Source organism: Branchiostoma belcheri, unplaced genomic scaffold (genome assembly GCF_001625305.1).
Source record: "Branchiostoma belcheri isolate BF01 breed outbred unplaced genomic scaffold, Haploidv18h27 scaffold18, whole genome shotgun sequence".
NCBI lineage: Eukaryota > Metazoa > Chordata > Leptocardii > Amphioxiformes > Branchiostomatidae > Branchiostoma > Branchiostoma belcheri.
Window position 1 is genome coordinate 3,465,087 of NW_017803268.1, and position 18,519 is coordinate 3,483,605.

Sequence of the window (18,519 nt, forward strand, 5' to 3'; positions counted from 1 at the left end):
TTGAAGTTTCAAGAAAGCCACACTTTTTACCTATCATTAGAACATGGCCACCCGAGGGGTGCCAACAAAATCTGAGGGGTGCGGGGCTGTACTAAATCCACATAAACTCGCTCCGCCCATCCTTTAACTAATACTTAGGAATCTGCCACAGACATTCCAAGGGTTACACCCCAGTGAGAGAGGGTCAAATTGTATCAGTTAAAATCTGAGTCTGCACATTCCAGTACAGATAAAGTTCAGTGTGTCAGAGTGGTTTGATTCACTGTGAGTGCTGAAGACAAAATTGTGCATGTTTTGCCTCCTGTTTGACCCTGTGTAACACAAATTGAAAACAACAAACAACTGACTGAATCCTATAGTTGTGATTCCTTGTTGCTGTAACACCAAGACTGCTACATGTAATAAACATGTCATTATGTAGAAGCAAACAGTTGTAACAAAACAGCCCACTTGACCTTCAGCCTCAACCTTTTAAGCATTTTATTGTGGGGTATAAAATGATCTTGAACAATTGCAACTGCAGTAGAATAACACAGGACAAATGTTTGGTTCTGAAATGCTCCTACAATTCTGGCACTACTAGTACTAGTACATGTAGTAGTTGGGTTGACCAAAAAAAGAAGACTTCTAACCATATTTGGACAATTGTGCACTAGTGCAAATATCAAATTGATTTAACCCAATTACATACAACAGGCAAAGGGAAAGGAGTCAATAGTCTTGAAAGAATTGAGGAAAAAAGTAGCAGCCAATGTGTAATGGATGGTAAATAACATTAAATGTTTCCATTATAATAATTGTAAGATTCTGTTTGCCTTGTTTTTTTCCCTGCAGTATCACACTCATTGTGATATCAGTCGACAAAAGGGCTTCCGATTCACAACTCCAGAGATTTCTGGACAATGTCTTCAATTCTATGGTAAGAAACAAGCTGTGCTTCCATTACAACTTTTTGTTAGTTTCGTAGCTACATGTAAGTTAAACCATGATTCTAGTCTGTTTCATGTTCGGTTTGCCTCTTAGTCGTGTCCAAATATCCAGGCTAATAGAAAAAGATTTCAGGTGGTCTGTTTCTAAAGGCGTTGCAGACAAAACATCCCTTATTGACTTTGAAGCTGAGTAAATAACTGAACATTTTTAGAACCCCAAACGCCCTAAGTACCATTCTTACCACCAGCCAGGCTGGCATATGAACTGCACCACAAAGAATTGAATTGTTGGCCATTATTTTGTTTGACAGTTTGTTGTATTAAGTTGACGGGGTCACAAAAAGACTTTCCCATAAGTTTTCTACAAGGTATAAAGCTTGAATGCAGTGATGTTGTATTGTATATGTGTGTGTACAATTTTTTTGGCTTACAATGATGCTCTGTTTCTACTATGCATAGTGTTTGAACAGAACAGAATGTTGAAACTTAGCTTAAAAGCATAAAGAGCATTACAGTTGGATCATGTAAAGAATTCTCTGTTCTAGTAGTAGGTTTGCTTTTGAAACGGTACAAAAAAGTTCCTGTAATCTTTAACCAAAATTCCAGGTTGAAACAGTATCTGCCTCCCAATTGAGAGTCAACGTTTCGGAGAATTGAAGCTTAATTCGTTACGATCCACTGACGAGATTTCAGTGGTTTTGAAAACCATTTGTGGAAAGGTTGCACGGGTGTCAACTTTAAATCAATATTGACTTGCTCTTTCAATGCCACATACCGGCACTAGTGTTTGCTGTGCAAGGCAAGGGACACATCGACACCGCGGTGGTTTAAGAGTGGCAGGTGTTTGGATAGTAGGCAAGATTTGCGCTGAATACTGGTCCTTTCATTCCATTTGGAACGTGTTTAAATTCTAATGACACTATATATTGAAAGGCAAACCTTTTTGCTTGTAAATTTGGATGTAAGTCAAAATCTTCATTTATAATGTATATCAAGATGATGTTTCGTTGCAATGAGCACAGAGGTCACTTGAAAAATTGAATAGAGAGATTTGCAGGTTTTATCCATGACTTGTTTTCAGCAATCTTCAGTTCAGGAATGTTCTTATTATTTTCTCCTTGATCCACTGCCTTTTGTGTTTATGCCATTAGATGCTTTTGGACCTATAATAGCTAAAGAAATAGGCAGTCTGGATGTTGAGGGGGTTTCAGAGATCTTAAAAATCCTTTTTTGTCCTACAGGTCACTTTCAAAACCCCATATGCTGCAATCAAAGACTGATGAAAAGTACTTCTTTGCATTTGGAGAACAGTTCAGATTTTAGGATAACATTAAGACTTGACAGGACTCGAAATACTTTTCTCTGCATACATGTACTAGCACAGCACCAATTTTACCTGCACTATTAGGTGCATATGGACCCAGTATTTTTAGCCCTGGGCACGAAATGTTTTTTTTGGTCCTACATGTCACTCTCAAAACCCCAAGGGCCATAAAAGATTGATGACATGTTCATTCATCACCATAGATAAAAGTGCTTCTTCTGAGAACTGTTAAGATTTTAAGATAACAGTTAGATTGTAAGAGGATGCCTTGATTAGTCCATAATGCTTTGATAGTAATCTTTAACAAATCAAGCCATATCATGATGACATTCTAACGTAGTACATTTAATGGTACAAATTATGAAGATGTTCTTGCAAATAAAAAAGCCTCATGATGTAAACCTTATATCTTGTCCGACCCTTACCTCCTTCCTCATGACCTTGATGAAAAGTGACCTGCAGGTCAATTTGAGCTTCTAATGAATAAAGAATGGTTCTAAGTCGCACTCTAAAGCAATGGATTATAATCTTCACACCTGTTCACATTTTGATGGATGCTTATTCCTTTTCTTTCAAAACATCTGTCCTTGCTTGATAATGCCAGGAGTAGTTGTCTTACTTTTGTCTTGAGGCGAAAAAAAATAAACGTACCGGTACGTTTATTCGAGAGGTGGGAGTATATATTTACATTGTTTTGTTAAAGGGATTTTGGAGATTCACCTCCTTTGTTTCTTTTACAGGTGCTGCTTTTAGGACTAGATGAGTTAATTACAATTAAGAATGTGGAGAGATTGAAAAGAGATCTTCGTGTGAGTAGATATTTCTTGTTCAACTTTCCTCTTACCTATCCTTATATTTGTATTGCATAGTTTCCTCTAACTAGTGTCTTCATTTTTGTATTGTATCGTAAAAAAACTAAAGAATAAACCTTCTGAATTACTGTAACTGTTACAATTATAGCATAATAAAGTTTTAGTGTAATAAATGATTTTATGGTCAATAAAGTGGCAAAATTTTCTATACTGTAAGTCTCTTTAGATTCGCGGGGCCTAAAGTTCGCGGTTTCGGGAAAATGGACAATCCGCGGTATTTTTAGATTCGCGATTTCCCCTTGGCTATTCAAAGAAGAACTTGTAAAGTGCATATTTAAAAATAAGAAAAGTTCGTGTCCCGGCATTTATCTCCTAAAATGCGGCGGAAACATGTGTTTCGTGCTCCGCGCGAGCCGCTGCCTGCAGCTCTGTCGGTATGCAAATCTTGCATCACATGTCCGCGCTACGCGTCTCTGATTGGTTGTTGCGTCAGTGCCGGCGGTAAAGCTCGAACGATCTGACGCGCGTGTAAACAATTTTCTTTGCTCAGAAATAAGCGCTAAAACGTTATTTTCCACGACTAGACATCGGTACTCAAGGCAGCGTACTCAAGTGAAGAAATGCATAATCAAAAGAATCTTTAGGGAAAATCTATATTCCTAAGCAAATTTATGCCGTCGTCGGTGATATTTTGTCGTTCAAACCGAACCCGGAAGTATGCAAAGGTCGCCTTCGGTAGGCTCACGCTAGCGTTTCTATCGAGTAAAATAAGAAGAAGAAGAAAAAAAACACCCGCAAAAGAGAACCAAATAACATTTCCCAGATACCATCAGTTATATTTTTCATCAAAATATTTGTAGATTTGCCCGATGTGCCCGCAATTTTCGGGCGCCGGGCGCGCATGGCCAGCGCTAGCAAGATTTTTGTCGGGCGGTACGCGGTTAACACGGCCAGTGCCACAGTATCGCGATTCGGCGTCTCATAATATTATTTTTGACATCAGTATGACTTAAATAATTTTGATACTCAGCAAACTGTACGTACATTTGCTTAGAATAAAGTTGATTTGGATTGATTTGTGGATCGCGTGTGTTATCAGTTGTGTTTTAAAAATCGGTTAAACTTGAGGACCGTCGCGTGAACGCATGTAACAGTTAACACATTTACATTTACGCAAAACATATTCGCGGGGAAATAGATTCGCGGTACAAAGGTCCCCGCGAATTCCGCGAATCTAAATATACCGCGGAAATTTGTAGACTTACAGTATATGATTTTAATGTGTCAATAAGACTTATGTTTCTGAGGCTTATGTTTCTGTTATTTAAATATCTAGTATAATTGTTTTTTTTTTCTTCTTTCTTCTTTCTCACTTTTCAGAGCTGTTACCGGTTGATAGACTGTTTAATGGAGAGTGCAGAGATGTATGGAGATGTGACAGGGTGTGTGGATGTCATGGTGTGCCAGGAACAACTCATCTTACAAGTAAGTACTTTTTTTCTAAACTCTGCATACACTGTAACTACACTGTTGCAGGTAACAGGAAAAATACCTGCAACAGACACATTTTCCCTGCACCACTCAGAATTTAGGCAGTATGGATCAACTGTTTCTGAAAACTGTTCAGAAACTATTACTACATGTATATGGCTACAATGTATTACTATTACTTCTTTTATACTTCATAGGTGCTAACAAATGCTGCAAATAAAATTGTACATAAACCTATACTTTTGTATAAACCCAGTACAGGTTGCTTTGGGTGAAAGTAGAAATGAGAAATTAAAATTACCTATAAGTTGCCCCAATTTTACCTACACAGTCAACCTACATGTACCGAATGAAAAAAAAAAAACAATGTCCAGTGTATTGTCCTTGATATGTAAAAGTCATTTCTGTGTAAATTTATGACCAGCCCAAATCATTGTCTTCAGTGAAGACAAAACATTTTTTTTTTCAAGGAGTGCCAATCGCCATAGGCTTAGTTGCCATAGTTGCTGAGTATGCTGAGACAAAAACATCCCAAGGGTGGTATTTTTATGACTTAATGATAGCTTTCGGTGGAAGGATCTGTCAGTAAAATGTTTTGTTACAGTATACATACTGTAGACCATCATCGCAACATGTAACCTCATTTAAAGACAATTCAAACTGCTAATGGATACATAACAGAGATAACTTCCTGATGTTTTGAGTGACATCTGTAATTCTTCTTCAGTGTCACTAAATGAACTGAGAGCACAAGTTGACACTAATTACATGTAACCTTGTTATTCTACTTCAATAGAACTATATTATATTCTCTTGTAGAAAGTTTGGATAAAAGTTTTAGTGGGGTTGTATGGCGCCAGGGTGCTTGACTTGGAACCAAGAGGTCCTGAGTTGGAGTCCTGACATGCCACCGATCTTGTGCCCTTGAGAAAGGCACTTATTAATTTGACTTTCCCCACTTAAGTAAAATGAGTATCTGTCCTGTATTTATTTCTATATGTGGGACACAACACCAGCAACAGCCTGTTACAATTTCAATAAATCAAATCAAAATGATTATTAATCAAACAATTTTCTTTGCTAAACTTATAAAGTTCCTTGTTGTTTCAGGACTATCTCGACTCCTTTGTAAATAGTGCAGACAGCACATTCGGCTGTTTGTTGGTGTCAGGGAAAGTTGCCGTGGCAACGACAAAATGGTGGGACCTGACGGGTCAGGAGATGTACCTGTTGTCGTTGTTAGCCAGAGTTTTACCTCCAGGGTCTTCCAAGGACATCCCTGTTTACCTTCCCCACGGGAGCCCAAATGTGAGTTTTCTTTTCAATTTCTTGTCAAGATGGTGATATGACAGTGTTTACCACTAATACCAGAGTTCCAGGTTGGTAACTACAAATGTATGAATGTGTATATGCTGGTACATGATCCCCCTTCCGAAAATAATTTCATCAGGTTGGTAGAACTTAGGAAACAAGTATTTCTTTTTACATGCTGGTACATGATGTTTTGTATTTACTGCAATCCTTTGATTTTCCTATGTGTAGCATGCATTGTTAGCAACCCTGCCTCTGGACCAAGAGGTTGGGAGTTCAAATCCTGGTTGTTGTCGCTCACCCTCATGCACACTACTGTGAAGGGTCGCCGTCCTTAGGACAGAACGTTAATCTGTCCACATTGTGCGTGTCAAAAGGAAATAGGGGAATTTCCCCAATATAATACAACCTTTAGATAGATACTGTACATACATGTAGCATTTGTCTTTTCTATCACGACCAATGGAAGAGTAACTCTTCAGAGGTCACTTTCCTACCACCAAATGTGTGAAACATCTTGCCTTTTTAAATACTCTCTTATGACAGTTGTACATTATGACATTTTATTCCAGGTGCCACACAGGTTGTTAAATTTCCAGCTCATCCAGGGAGTGGAGGTGTGTGTCCTGTGTGGTCCCACACCCTCCCTCACTGAAGTGGAGACAGAGGTAAACACAGTTGGACTTTTTAAAAAACACAAAGAATTTAGAAAATCTTGAATATTTTCTAAATTTGTCCCAAAATTTACAGTAATGTTTTGTGTGTGAATTGATAGGAGATTGTTCCCTATATGTTATAGCAAATCTCACACTTTCTTTGTCTTTGTCTGAATTCATTGTTATGTTATGCTTTTGTTCTGATTCCTGAAACTGTTCATTTCTATCTTTTCCAGTTGCTTGACAGATACTGGAGACCAGCCATGGAGCCTTTGAGAGCATGTCTCAGAATACATCTGAGAGGGTTTCCCAGTAATATCACTGTACATATAGGAGTCTTAGGGTGAGAACCATCTGCAGTCTTTTTCAGTTACAAACATTGTATGCTGTAGATCATGGTTCACTTTTCTTCAGTATTTTAATTATTATGTTTATGATATCATAATTATGTATCTTTAACAGACACAAATTGATGTACCAAATGTTTGCAAACTTTCTTTGTTTACTGTATTGTTTCTTGTAATGACAGGTTGATTATTATGAATGTGGAGCTTCACAAGTGTTTGGGTACTGTCCATCCCTTATCTTCAGAAGAAAGCCAAAAGCAAGGTATGTCAGTTCATAGCAATTCCAGAGTATATCTGCATGAGCACTGCAGAACAAGCTAAAATCTGAGTTAAAAAAGTTAAAATCTGAATGTGTTTTTACTGTGCCAAGGATGCAATATTTTTACAAGAAATGTCTGTTTGGTCAGTTTGTTCAACTGCAGAAATAATACAGATTGCTAGATTTTCATGCTTTTTAAAGACCTTGGCCAGAGGCCACACCAATTTAATTTCTTGGTGAACGGATTTTTCTAGAAAAATAATGGAGCGGGCAGGCGAAAAAAATAAGAAATAAAAACAGGCCTAGGCATCCTATTAAAGCCCAAAATGGTACGATAGGACCCATTAAGTCAACTGTACCAGGCTGGTTCAAATTTAAACAATGAATTTTGAACTTTTGATGATACCACTGCATTGAAAGATGGAATAACTGTAACAACTAGAAAGAAAAGGACTGTTTTCAACTGTTCAGGGCAAAATATGAGCATTTTGCAGTTGATTCTGAATTTTTATTTTTATTTGCAAATCAGAAAAAAATGAAGCGGGCGAATCCGTTAACCAAGAAATTAAATTGGTGTGGCCTGAGGATTAAATAAATTTTTCAAAACCTTCTTTAGTCTTTTAAGTCTTCAGAACAATGGAAAAAAAAACTCAGAACCTGTGTTGTTTTCTTTTTCAGGAAAGAGCCTGAGCATAGCCAGAAGAAGAGACATCCTCCGTTCCTTCTACCAGTCAGTGACAGGGACAGTGTTTCCTCCCACACCAGGGACAACACCACCTGAAGTAGTGGAGAATGGCCACGGGGATGGTAAGCTAAGAATGATATGAAAATGAAGGTTGGACATTAGAAAGTAGAATAGTGAATAGTTTCATTAGGTTGGTAAGACACTGAGTAAAGAGACTTTTTTTAACCCAACCAAGACTTAGTCTTTTATTCAGACGTTTTGGGGACCCACTGTCACCTTCCTCAGGGCAATTCTGACTGGTTCACATTGCAGTGCAGCTAAGGCATCGCTGCTAAAGATGCATTCATAAGTGTACACTGTAACCACGCATATGTGTAGATATGTAACTATAACATTTGTGAATGCATCTATAGCAGCGACACCTGTGCTGCAATGTAATGTGACCCAGTTAGAATTGCCCTGAGGAAGGGTACAGATGGTGAAAAATAGCGGTTGCTATATGGAATGTTTGTCTCCTTCACAGAATTTATATAGCTGCTAAAATTACGCAGGGTGAGATAAGAACTTGTAGCTGATCTTGTCTACCTTTACCAACAAGTTCTGTATGTCTTTTGTAAAGATCCTTGGTGTGTTTACTATAGGTTTGGCTTCAGAATCTCCAGTCGAACCCCACACAGAGTTTGTACATTCAGCCCTGGACACATATGTGATCGGGGAGGACCACAAGTGTTATGCCACAAGAGAGGGACCTTACCAGATCTATGTGCTGTTCTCCAAAGATGTGCCAAAATATGCTCTCAGGTCAGTCACTTACACATATTTGTTGTTTGTTTTCATCTAGTAGTTGTTTGTTTTCCTCTACTAACTCATCAGATCATGGCATACAACCATGTAAAGTTGAAGCAAGAAACACTATTAGTACATGTGTTACGAAAACATGTTGTAGAACAACAGAAGAAAAATTACTGACCATGTAAAAAGATGCAAAAATTACTGCCATGCATGTCTGTGCAATGCATGTATTTTTACATGCATCACCCAAAGCAGTTTTCTTGTACTGGCCAGGAACATAGATATTCTAGACAGTATATAAAGACAAAACCTTCATTAATGTAATTTTTACCTCTGGGGGAGGAGACATCTTTCCGCAGAAGGGTTTTGTGAGAGATTTAGATTTTCATGTTCGCAGCTGTTTCTCGCGTTTGGGTGGACGGATTCTTTTGAGACTCGGTATATGTTTTGCTATTGGGCTGCAGATAATGCACGTTCATTTGTTTTTATTGTATATGTGTTTTCGGGCGTGAAAATGGTGCCTTTTGGTGGCCCCAGAACACCCCTTTGAGTGTGAAATTGGTCGTGACCGTTGACCTTTGGCGTGAATTAGGTATTGTCCGTCTCGTCCACGAAGGTGACCCCTCGTTCTTTTTTTCAGATCAATATCCATGACAACATTATCAGCCCTCACGAAGGACAAGTTGTTCTAGTTGGAGAACCTTTGTGAGGGCGATAGAATACAACGTACTACTTCAAAGGCAGCTAATATGTATTCTTGTCTAATCGTGACCAATCGTATACATGCACATGTAATCTGAAATAATCTATGGAAGATGCTGACATCCTTCTTCAAGTCCCATCCGGCTCTGGGTAGATCAGTTGAGGTAAGATTTGACTTTGTGTCAAGGTTTCTTTGGTAATTAAATGTAACCTTCCCCCTGCTGCCTAACCCTGTAGCCAATACAAACTTAGGCCACACCAATTTAATTTGTTGGTTCTCGGATTCGCCTCTTCGTTTTTTTTCTGATTTGCAAAAAAAAAAAAAAAAAATTTGATTCTGGTCCTGAATCAACTCAAAAATGCTCATGTTTTGCCCCCAACAGTTGAAAGTCCTTTTCTTCCTAGTTGTTACAGTTTTCCTATCTATCATTGCAGTGGTTTGATTAAAAGTTCAAAATTCAATGTTTAAATTTTAACCCAGCCTTTTGTGTTGACTTCATGGCTCATTCCATAGCATTTAAGCCTATAATAGGATGCCTAGACCTGTTTTTATTTTTATTTTTTTTTGCCCTGTTGCTTCATATTTTTTCTGAAAAAATCCGAGAACCAACAAATTAAATTGGTGTGGCCTTACTGCCATAACTTTCATACAGCTGCAGGGTTAACGTTAAAAAAAACAGTAAATGATGCTTGTTATGAAACTGTCTTCTGGATTAGCCTTGTTTAGTGAATTAGTTGCAAAATGTTTTGAAGTACATATGTGACACTGTACATGACTTTATATTTCCATAATGTGTATGTTTGAACCACTGTTTTGCAGAAAGGATACATGTACATTTCTTTATCTCTAACTAGTGTAAGAATCACAGACCAGTATTGTATTTGATATATTCAAGCTTTTGATAAATGCACAATTGACAGGTAGATTTAAGGCCATTGTACACATGCGTTATTGTTAATATGAAATAATTTTGTTGCCAGTATGTTTCTTACTGCTATTTTATTTTTTGTTCCAGGTTTCTACCAAAGCACAACCCAGTCAAGTTACATAACTGCAACAGTTTTCAAAGCAGATGTTAATATCCTATCAGAAACAACACCATCATTATCCAGTAGTTTTGATACCAGTAGTCGAATGGACCAGTTGTATTAAATTTGCTTGGCCACTGCAAAGCCAAAAAGCCCTGCTTTTTGTTACTGAATAATCTTTTGGGGCTAAGAAAATGATTATTCTGTTGTAAAATTAAGCCATAAGACTGTATTGGATTTAATTCTAGTCAAGCTACAATATCCTTTACATTCTACAGTAACTGTTACCTCAAAATCTTGTTTTTGTTTTTTCTTGTACTATGTTAATTCCTACATTTTCCTATTGAATCTCTTGGCATTCATATTTCCGGAGGTACATATATGTTATTGTTGAGATACTTTCTGTTTTATATACGTGTAGATGAATTATTTATATTCTATACTTCTCATGTATCTGACAATCAGCAAAATTCTCGGTCAGAAATTGTTTGTTATAAACACAAATTGTTGTCAAGGTCAAATGACAAGTGTGCAAAATTAGATAAAAGTGAGTTATTCCTTTTCTCTTGTGTCTCATTTATTGTGTTCATTTTAGAAAAGGGATGCCTTCATTCATAAACCTGTGACTACAGAGTGTCGAACAGATGACTGTACATATTCATGGATACAAATATATATATCATATACATATATACATCATGTACACATGTTTATACCAGCCATTACACATATACCTTGTACACATACAGAGACAGTAAAAAAAAATCCGAATTTCCTTACATTTCCTTTTTTTCACAAGGAGGGCAATACTCATTCCACTGCTCAACCTATTGTGAAAACATTTTGACATAATATGTATTTTTCACCTTTTGTATTGTATTCAATATGTTCACAAGTCAAACTCGTCAGGCATAGTTTTAGATATAGCCATAGTTTTAGACAACTACCTTAAACTATGTCGATTTTTAAGTTATTTTATACTCCGTTTTAAAGTTCTTTTAAGTTCATAACTTGCAATAAGCCTTCGGGTATATAGATTTGCAATAAATTTCTCTAATTAATGTGAAACACCCCTATATGGAATAGTGGACTATTCCATGTTTGACCTTTGACCCAATCAGTCGCCAACATGGCAGGATCTGAACTTGCGGCAACTCTTTCCGACTCCAACATGTCCGAATCGGCTCCTTTCGTGATCAAAACCGTCGAGATGCACACAGGCGGCGAGCCACTGCGAATCATCACCGGCGGGTACCCCAAAATCGAGGGGAAAACCATCCTGGAGAAGCGGGCTTACGTACGGGACCACCTCGACGTGTTTCGGCAGAGGTTGATGTGGGAGCCGAGGGGCCATTTCGACATGTACGGTGCTCTTCTCGTAGAGCCAGACGAGGAAAGCGCCGACATCGGCGTGCTTTTCATGCACAACGAGGGCTACAGCACCATGTGCGGGCACGCGTGTATAGGGCTGGGGCGATATGCGGTAGACAAGGGGATAGTTCCCGCGAAAAGCCCGCAGACCGAGCTGGTTATCCAGTGCCCGACCGGCCCGGTGAAAGTCTGGGTGGACTACCAGGACGGAAAAAGTGGGCGTGTCCGGTAAGGCTTTGTTCTTGTTCCTTCGTGAAGCTTAATAAACTTGACTTCTATTTTATAGACTTAAAACTGAGAGCTAGTCCAACATATAAATAGTATAAAGCCTCATTCATTAGCAATCCATCCATTCATTCATATATAATTACTTACAGCTGATTACTTATGACTTTTTTGTTAATTATCAGATTTCTCCGATCAAATTGATTGGAGTTCAGGGCGCTAAAGAGCCCGGCTGAGAGACCAAGAATATTTTTCCTGCCGGTATTTTTCGTCAGTAAACTTTCCCTCTCGTTAATTTTTATACTTAAGAATTGAATTTACTTTTATTTACAGGTTCCACAGTGTCCCAGCGTTTGTCTTCGCACTCGACCAAGAAGTTGACGTGCCAAACTACGGACGCGTGAAGGTAGACATCGCGTACGGCGGTGCGTTCTACGCCTTTCTCCCCGACAGCTCTCTCGGGTTAGATCTCCGCACAGCTCCGGCTGAAGCTGTGAAAACCGCGGCCACTGCAGTCACGGAGGCCGTGAAGAAGGCCGTGCCGTTACGCCACCCGGGACACCCGGATCTGGCGTTCCTGTACGGGACGATTGTCACAGATGGGCGGGACGAGTACGCCCCTACGCCAACGGTCAACACCTGCGTGTTCGGTGACGCCGCCGTGGACAGGTCTCCCACGGGCTCTGGCGTCACGGCAAGAGTTGCCATACAGGTGGGTCAAAAGGGCAATTTGAAGTTGTTTTTTTTTTTGTAGTCCTTCGCTTTAAAAACTTACAAAAGCATTTCTTCTAAGGTTGAAGATTTTTTTTATTTTTAACAGCGAGTGTATCTTCAACTCCCTGTCTAAAATTCTTCATTTAGGTAGAATCTTCGGCATACATCTTTATATGATAAAAATGATGATTATTAAGTACTAGTGTTCATTTATGTTCGCGAGGAGTATTTGTCTCGTTAGGAAAGGTGTGAAGGCAAGATTTGCTATACAGGTGGGATACTAGTGATAGACAAAACCAATATTTGTAATTGTTGCTTTTCAGTCCTTTCAAAATTGAAGAAAGCATTTTTTTAAATCTAATCAGATTCAACTGATTTTAATTCTGATTCATTAATAACAGTACTGTTTTAAGTTCACGAAAAAAATACTAAAATGCAGTACGTTTACAGTGGTATTAGTACCTGTACTCTTGGCTACATTATGCATGCCTCTTACCGTGGGCATTGCACGGTCTTGTACACAATAGCTTGTCACTTTTGGTGCGTTTCGTCCAGCTTGGGCGTTATTCTTGTCCTGCTCATTTGCTGATTTCAAATGCAGAAGCACGGCAGGTCCTTGTTAGGGACCACAACTGAAAGATAAGGATCAAATAGCTTGTTTATTACACCTCGCTGTGGTAATTTAAGCCGGGCTTTCTAATGATAAATCGTAGTAAAAGGTGAGAAACATTAGTGGCTGTGTAAGGAGACATTCACTCGTTCAGTCCCGTAGCCGCAGGCCGTAGGCGCAGTCTGTCTGTCCACAAAGGGTTTTCACTCTGGCGTAATCTCCCAGCAGAATCATACGGTGGCAAGGCAGTATCCACTGTCATTGACCAGAGGAGTGGCTAATGGATACAGCCTGGCCAATTTGTCTTTTGCGGCCACCGAAAGATCTGCTTGAAGATTACCTCTGGCGATCGTCGGTTATTCCTAGCCTCTTTCGCAGTCTCGTTGGCCCGCGGCGTCGGCGTTATTTTTTTCTGTGAGCGACGCGAGTAATATGCCGCCGCGCCGCGAGGGACGATTTGCTGCCGAGGGAGTTTTTGCCACGGAGAGAAGGATTCGCGAATCATTCTCTCCGCGGCAAAATAAATTTAAAAAATATAATAACTTCAAAAAATAACGCCGACGCCCAATAAGCCTGCGAAGGAGGCTAGGTTATTCCGGTCCGAGTTAGACCGCCGTCTCTCCCGACAAAACCTTAATGTCGCCGAGCTATGCTCGGTGAGGCGATCCCTCGGCCTTCCCGTGACATATGTATATCTTTTTTTTTGTTCCAACATTTCGTGACTAGGCATAGTGACGGCACACTCAAGTTATATCAACTCATTTTATGCCGCCACCAACGCAGAGGACAAATACAGGGCAGAACAATACTCATTTCACTTGAGGACAGTCGTGTTAAGATGCGCCTTTCCGGTGGCATGTCAGGACTCGAACCCGGAACCTCTTGGTAACAAGTTGGTTCCGAGTCGAGCACTCCGCCGTGACACCTCACGACCCCACATATGTACGAAGAAAAGTTGTCATATCTAGCCTCCTTCGCAAACTTGTGAGGCGGCGGCGTTAATCTTATTCGGGGAGCGACGCGAGTTATGCCCCGACAAAACTCCCTCGGCAGCATAATTCGCGTCGCTCCCCGAAAAAAATAACGTCGCCGCCTCACAAGCCTGCGAAGTAGGCTATTAATGCCTATTTCATATCCTTGTTTTCTCCACAGCATCGCCGTGGGCAGATCGACCCGACCAGAGAGCGGCAGTTCGCGAGCGGCGCCACGGGCTCCGTGATGACCGGCCGGCCCGTCAGGGAGACCAAGTGGGGGGAGTTCGACGCCGTGATCGTGGAGGTGTCGGGAAATTCGTACTACATCGGAACAGCCGAGTTTACAGTCGAGTCGGACGACCCGCTGAAAAACGGCTTTCTTGTCAAGTGAATGTCAACGTATAATTTTGTTATATATGAATGAATGAATGAAGGCCATTATTTTACACATATACTCACTGGGTTAACTACAGGTTACAACAAAAGAGTATAATATACAGATAACGTTACATATATAGAATGTCATGAGTAACGTAACTTTTTAATGAATGGATGAATGTACACATATACCATCTTGGTTAAGTACAGGTCACAACAGAAGAATAGTACACGGATAACGTTATGCATATGTACATTGTCATTACTATTACATGGTTGTTTATGCACCCTTATACATCCATGTTTATAATATACAACCTTAATTACCACCAACTTTCCTAAAGCAAAATTTCTTCTCATTTTTATTTTATCACAAGACGACTGGGTTGGCCCCACAACTTGTAAAAGTTGATATCCAAGTTTTATTCCAGTTTCAATAATTTTGCTTAGCCGAGAAATGTGAGATAAGTTTTACATATCTGGGAGATGTTGCTTCTCATACTCATAGCCTGCTACCTCATGACATGAGTTGAAGATCCGTAAACATTAGAACAGGATCCTAAAACAGGATACTAAAAGTACTAGGAGGGGAATGCAATAACGTTCAGAGGTTAACGGACGACAGTGATCTAGTTTTTTTTTTTTTTAATAATTTCCAACGTGTAATCACAAGACGTGGTGACGGCACACTCAAGTTTTTCAAACTTATATTAATGCCGCCACCAACACGGGACAATACAATACTCATTTTCACCTGAGCGAAGTGAGGAAAGTCGTGTAAAGTGCCTTTCCTAAGGGCACAAGATCGGTGGCATGTCAGGACTCGAACCCGGGACCTCTAGGTTCCGAGTCGAGCACTCTGCCGCTACGTCACACGACCCCACGATCTAGTTTAATCTCCAAGCAGATCATGCGGTGGCAAGGCAGATCATGCGGTGTCCATTATTTAGCCACCGTACCCCCGTATGATCTGCTTGGAGATTAATTTGGTAGATTTATTGATCGCAAGACGGCAGGGTTTCTCACTGTAAACCGTTTGACTTTTCCCTTCTTCCGATGGAGTGAGACAGATAGATACATATTTCAATAGTCCAGCTTGTGACACAGTTACATTATGTATTTAATCAAGGTCTTCGTTTATATGCATACAAACACAACGGGCAACTGACTTCTCGTGGAGAATATCTGTTTGTTTTGTTTATTTATTCGCATATAATCAGGGAGAAGAACAATAAAATGAACATATTACAGTAAAAAAGCATATGCAGGGGAAAGATAGAGTCCATTCCGCTTCACCGAGTGGGTTGTTATTGTCATTATTTAGAAATGTTTTGAATTCTTTGTAATTGTTTGTCTAAGAAATTTCATTATTTGGAAATATTTTGAACATCTTGTCAATATTCTAAATAATTCCCTGGTTTTCTAAAACGTTATAAATATTCCTGATGTGGAATATGACATTTCCAATAGTTTCTAAATATTTCCAACAGCACTCTACCATTTTTACCATTATTTCGAATTATTTCTAACATTTTGTAAATAGGTCAGTGGGATGGGAAGGAAGTAATTCACACATCCCTGTGAAGTACAGGGTAGACTGCCTGGGTGTCAGGCATTGATGCCTTACAACAAAAGAGCCACCAGTGTCCAGCAGTGAAATCTAAAAATATACAGAAGAATACAGAAGAGTAGGATTAGCACCTACTTTTATGGGGGCAATTACCCACATCTACCATTTTTCATTTGTTTGAAATAGTTCTAAATATTTCGAATAGTGAAAGAAACAAATGGGTAGTTCAAATTTATTCTAAATAAAGAGATCTTTGTACAGTCACTTTCAAAATGTTTCAGAAATATATAAATGAATTCAAATATATTCAAATTTTCATTTTCAAATTTTTGAAAAATTTAGAACTTTTGTTACTAGGGTATTCTTTTCTTCTAAATAATTCAAACGTATTAGAAACATGGAGAAAAAACCCACTCGGTGACGCGGAATCGACTCTAAGAAGCCATAATGGCTTGTCCGTGATCTTCCCCCGACTAAATTTTAATTTAACTTTATTAACAGGTGGTTTCAAAGAATAAAAGATGTATTGTTTGTTATAGACCTTATATCTTTTCTTGCATTTGCTGTCCGGCTTGGTTGTCGCATTTTACGTAAGGGGTTTGCTCACTTTTCTTACCAGCCATTTGATTTTGTGACAAGTAGGTATTCGGTACAGCGTTCAAAACTTTGTCCTTCCCATAGGAGACTGCCAATACAGTTTGTCCGTATGGTGCGATTACATCGTCTTCTGAGGCTGGTATTTGAGTGTCTGGTATGACTCCATTCTGGTCTCTCGCTTGAGGCTGGTCTTCTATTGTCTCGTACGTATGATGTAGAAAGTCGACAGGGTTCTGTTGTACGTTTACAGTCCCAGTGTAATTCTGGTTTTGGATATTTTGCGGCGCGGTCTTTCTTAGCGACTGAAAGACGAAATAACAGAACGCCAAAACTGAAAGCGTCAGTAGAGTTGTGATGATTAGATCCAATAGATTGAACGAAGCCTTGTTAATCTCGTCGTTTTTCAGAATATAATATACTAGATGTCTGTTGTGGTCAATATCAGTCCCATTCACTGTTGATATAACTAAGTTAGAGAACGTAGTAGTAACAGGTGAGTTGGTTACGGTGCTAGCTGTATTGTTAACGGTGCTCAGAAGGTTCGAGGGTGGAACGGTAATTATATGTTTGACTTGAGGCACAATTTGCTGTGCTGTAATGTTTTCCATTCCTATAGAAAACACCGATGTACAGGAAATAGCCTTATTTTGCCATTCTCGAGCGAAAATCTCACCGAATGTCATAAAAGATATTGTTTTACCCACAAAATTACAGGTACTGTTTGCTAACGTGGAATGGTTGGTACCTAGCGTTTTGGATCGGCAACAGCTAAAGCCCTCTGGTTTTATGTAGAAAGAAGTCGTAATATTTACATCCCTGAAGTTTATACTTGTCCCCAGTTCGTATGAAACATTAGTGATGACGACGCTTGTGTTATCTGGAAAAGTCCATTGGATGAGAGGGGGTTCCTTTTCCCAACATACTTCACAACGGAAGGTCCAACTACCACCTAAAGTCGTCGTTAATGATATTTTTGGAGTTGGACACGGCATTTCTGCTATCATGGCACTTGTAAAACTCTTCAGTTGGATCCCTTGAAAAACCTCTGGATAACTACATGGGGAAAGTCCCAGGTCCGATTTTGTGTGTAGACTAGCTTTCATGAACCAATCCATAGCACATGTACAGCGGATAGGATTCTGTTCTAGTTTTACTCCTGTGTCTCCGAAAAAGCCTTGTCGTTTCATCATGCCATGGTGCACAGTCGTTATATTGTTTTTAGAGAGATCAAGAACCCCTAAAAGCGGGGTATTGTCAAATGCTCCCGGTTCGATGTAGGCGATTTCATTATTGTCTAGATCGAGTTTATAGAGAAGTCTTTGTTCTCCTATGTCCGGAAACCAGTCGGCACAGATTGTCTTTAGTTTGTTACCGGTGAGACGTAATATCCGGAGACGGTATGGTCCATCAAAACTGCCTATAAGGCCAAATGACACCAAAAAAAAGTTTGTTAAAATACATACAGGTATCGAAAGTGTACATACAATATAGTCACTTGAAGTTTGTTCCAATCATGATGACTGAGAAATTGAGCTTGTACGGCCTTCTAAAAGTGACTTTTTGGAAACTATCTAGCAAGCTTCCCACTCGACCACTTCGGGCATCTCTATTTGCATCTCTATGTTTTATTTTTGCATTCCTGTGCTTTTTCCTCAGCTGACATCACTGGGTGACGTCAGCTCAGGAAAAAATACAGACATGCTCAAGCCAGCCCAAGGGCGTACCCGAGGGAGCCACCAGTAT

General features: G+C 39.5%; 2 protein-coding genes across 2 annotated transcripts in view; both read left to right on the forward strand.

Annotated features, from left to right (window-relative positions):
- Positions 1-10,646, forward strand: part of LOC109467422 (protein PAT1 homolog 1-like) — a 31,791-nt gene extending 21,145 nt beyond the window's left edge. The window contains 11 exon segments of the mRNA XM_019765385.1: positions 835-919; positions 2,994-3,062; positions 4,446-4,550; positions 5,667-5,864; positions 6,440-6,535; positions 6,760-6,866; positions 7,053-7,132; positions 7,808-7,936; positions 8,456-8,615; positions 9,247-9,472; positions 10,325-10,646. Coding sequence (XP_019620944.1) covers positions 835-919; positions 2,994-3,062; positions 4,446-4,550; positions 5,667-5,864; positions 6,440-6,535; positions 6,760-6,866; positions 7,053-7,132; positions 7,808-7,936; positions 8,456-8,615; positions 9,247-9,298 — 1,081 coding nt within the window. The 3' untranslated portion in view covers positions 9,299-9,472; positions 10,325-10,646.
- Positions 10,647-11,400: 754 nt separating this feature from the next.
- LOC109467423 (trans-L-3-hydroxyproline dehydratase-like) lies at positions 11,401-14,622 on the forward strand. The gene is made up of 3 exons (XM_019765386.1): positions 11,401-11,936; positions 12,267-12,645; positions 14,410-14,622. The coding sequence occupies exons 1-3, from the start codon at positions 11,467-11,469 to the stop codon at positions 14,620-14,622; spliced, it is 1,062 nt and encodes a 353-aa protein (XP_019620945.1). The 5' UTR covers positions 11,401-11,466.
- Positions 14,623-18,519: the final 3,897 nt, after the last annotated feature.

What these genes read in the sequence shown, in the direction of transcription:
- LOC109467423 (XM_019765386.1), top strand. Translation starts at nt 11,467, where the DNA reads ATGGCAGGATCTGAACTTGCGGCAACTCTTTCCGACTCCAACATGTCC. An exon ending in GGAAAAAGTGGGCGTGTCCG is followed by an intron (nt 11,937 to 12,266) that starts GTAAGGCTTTGT and finishes TTTTATTTACAG; the next exon opens with GTTCCACAGTGTCCCAGCGT. An exon ending in CGGCAAGAGTTGCCATACAG is followed by an intron (nt 12,646 to 14,409) that starts GTGGGTCAAAAG and finishes TTTTCTCCACAG; the next exon opens with CATCGCCGTGGGCAGATCGA.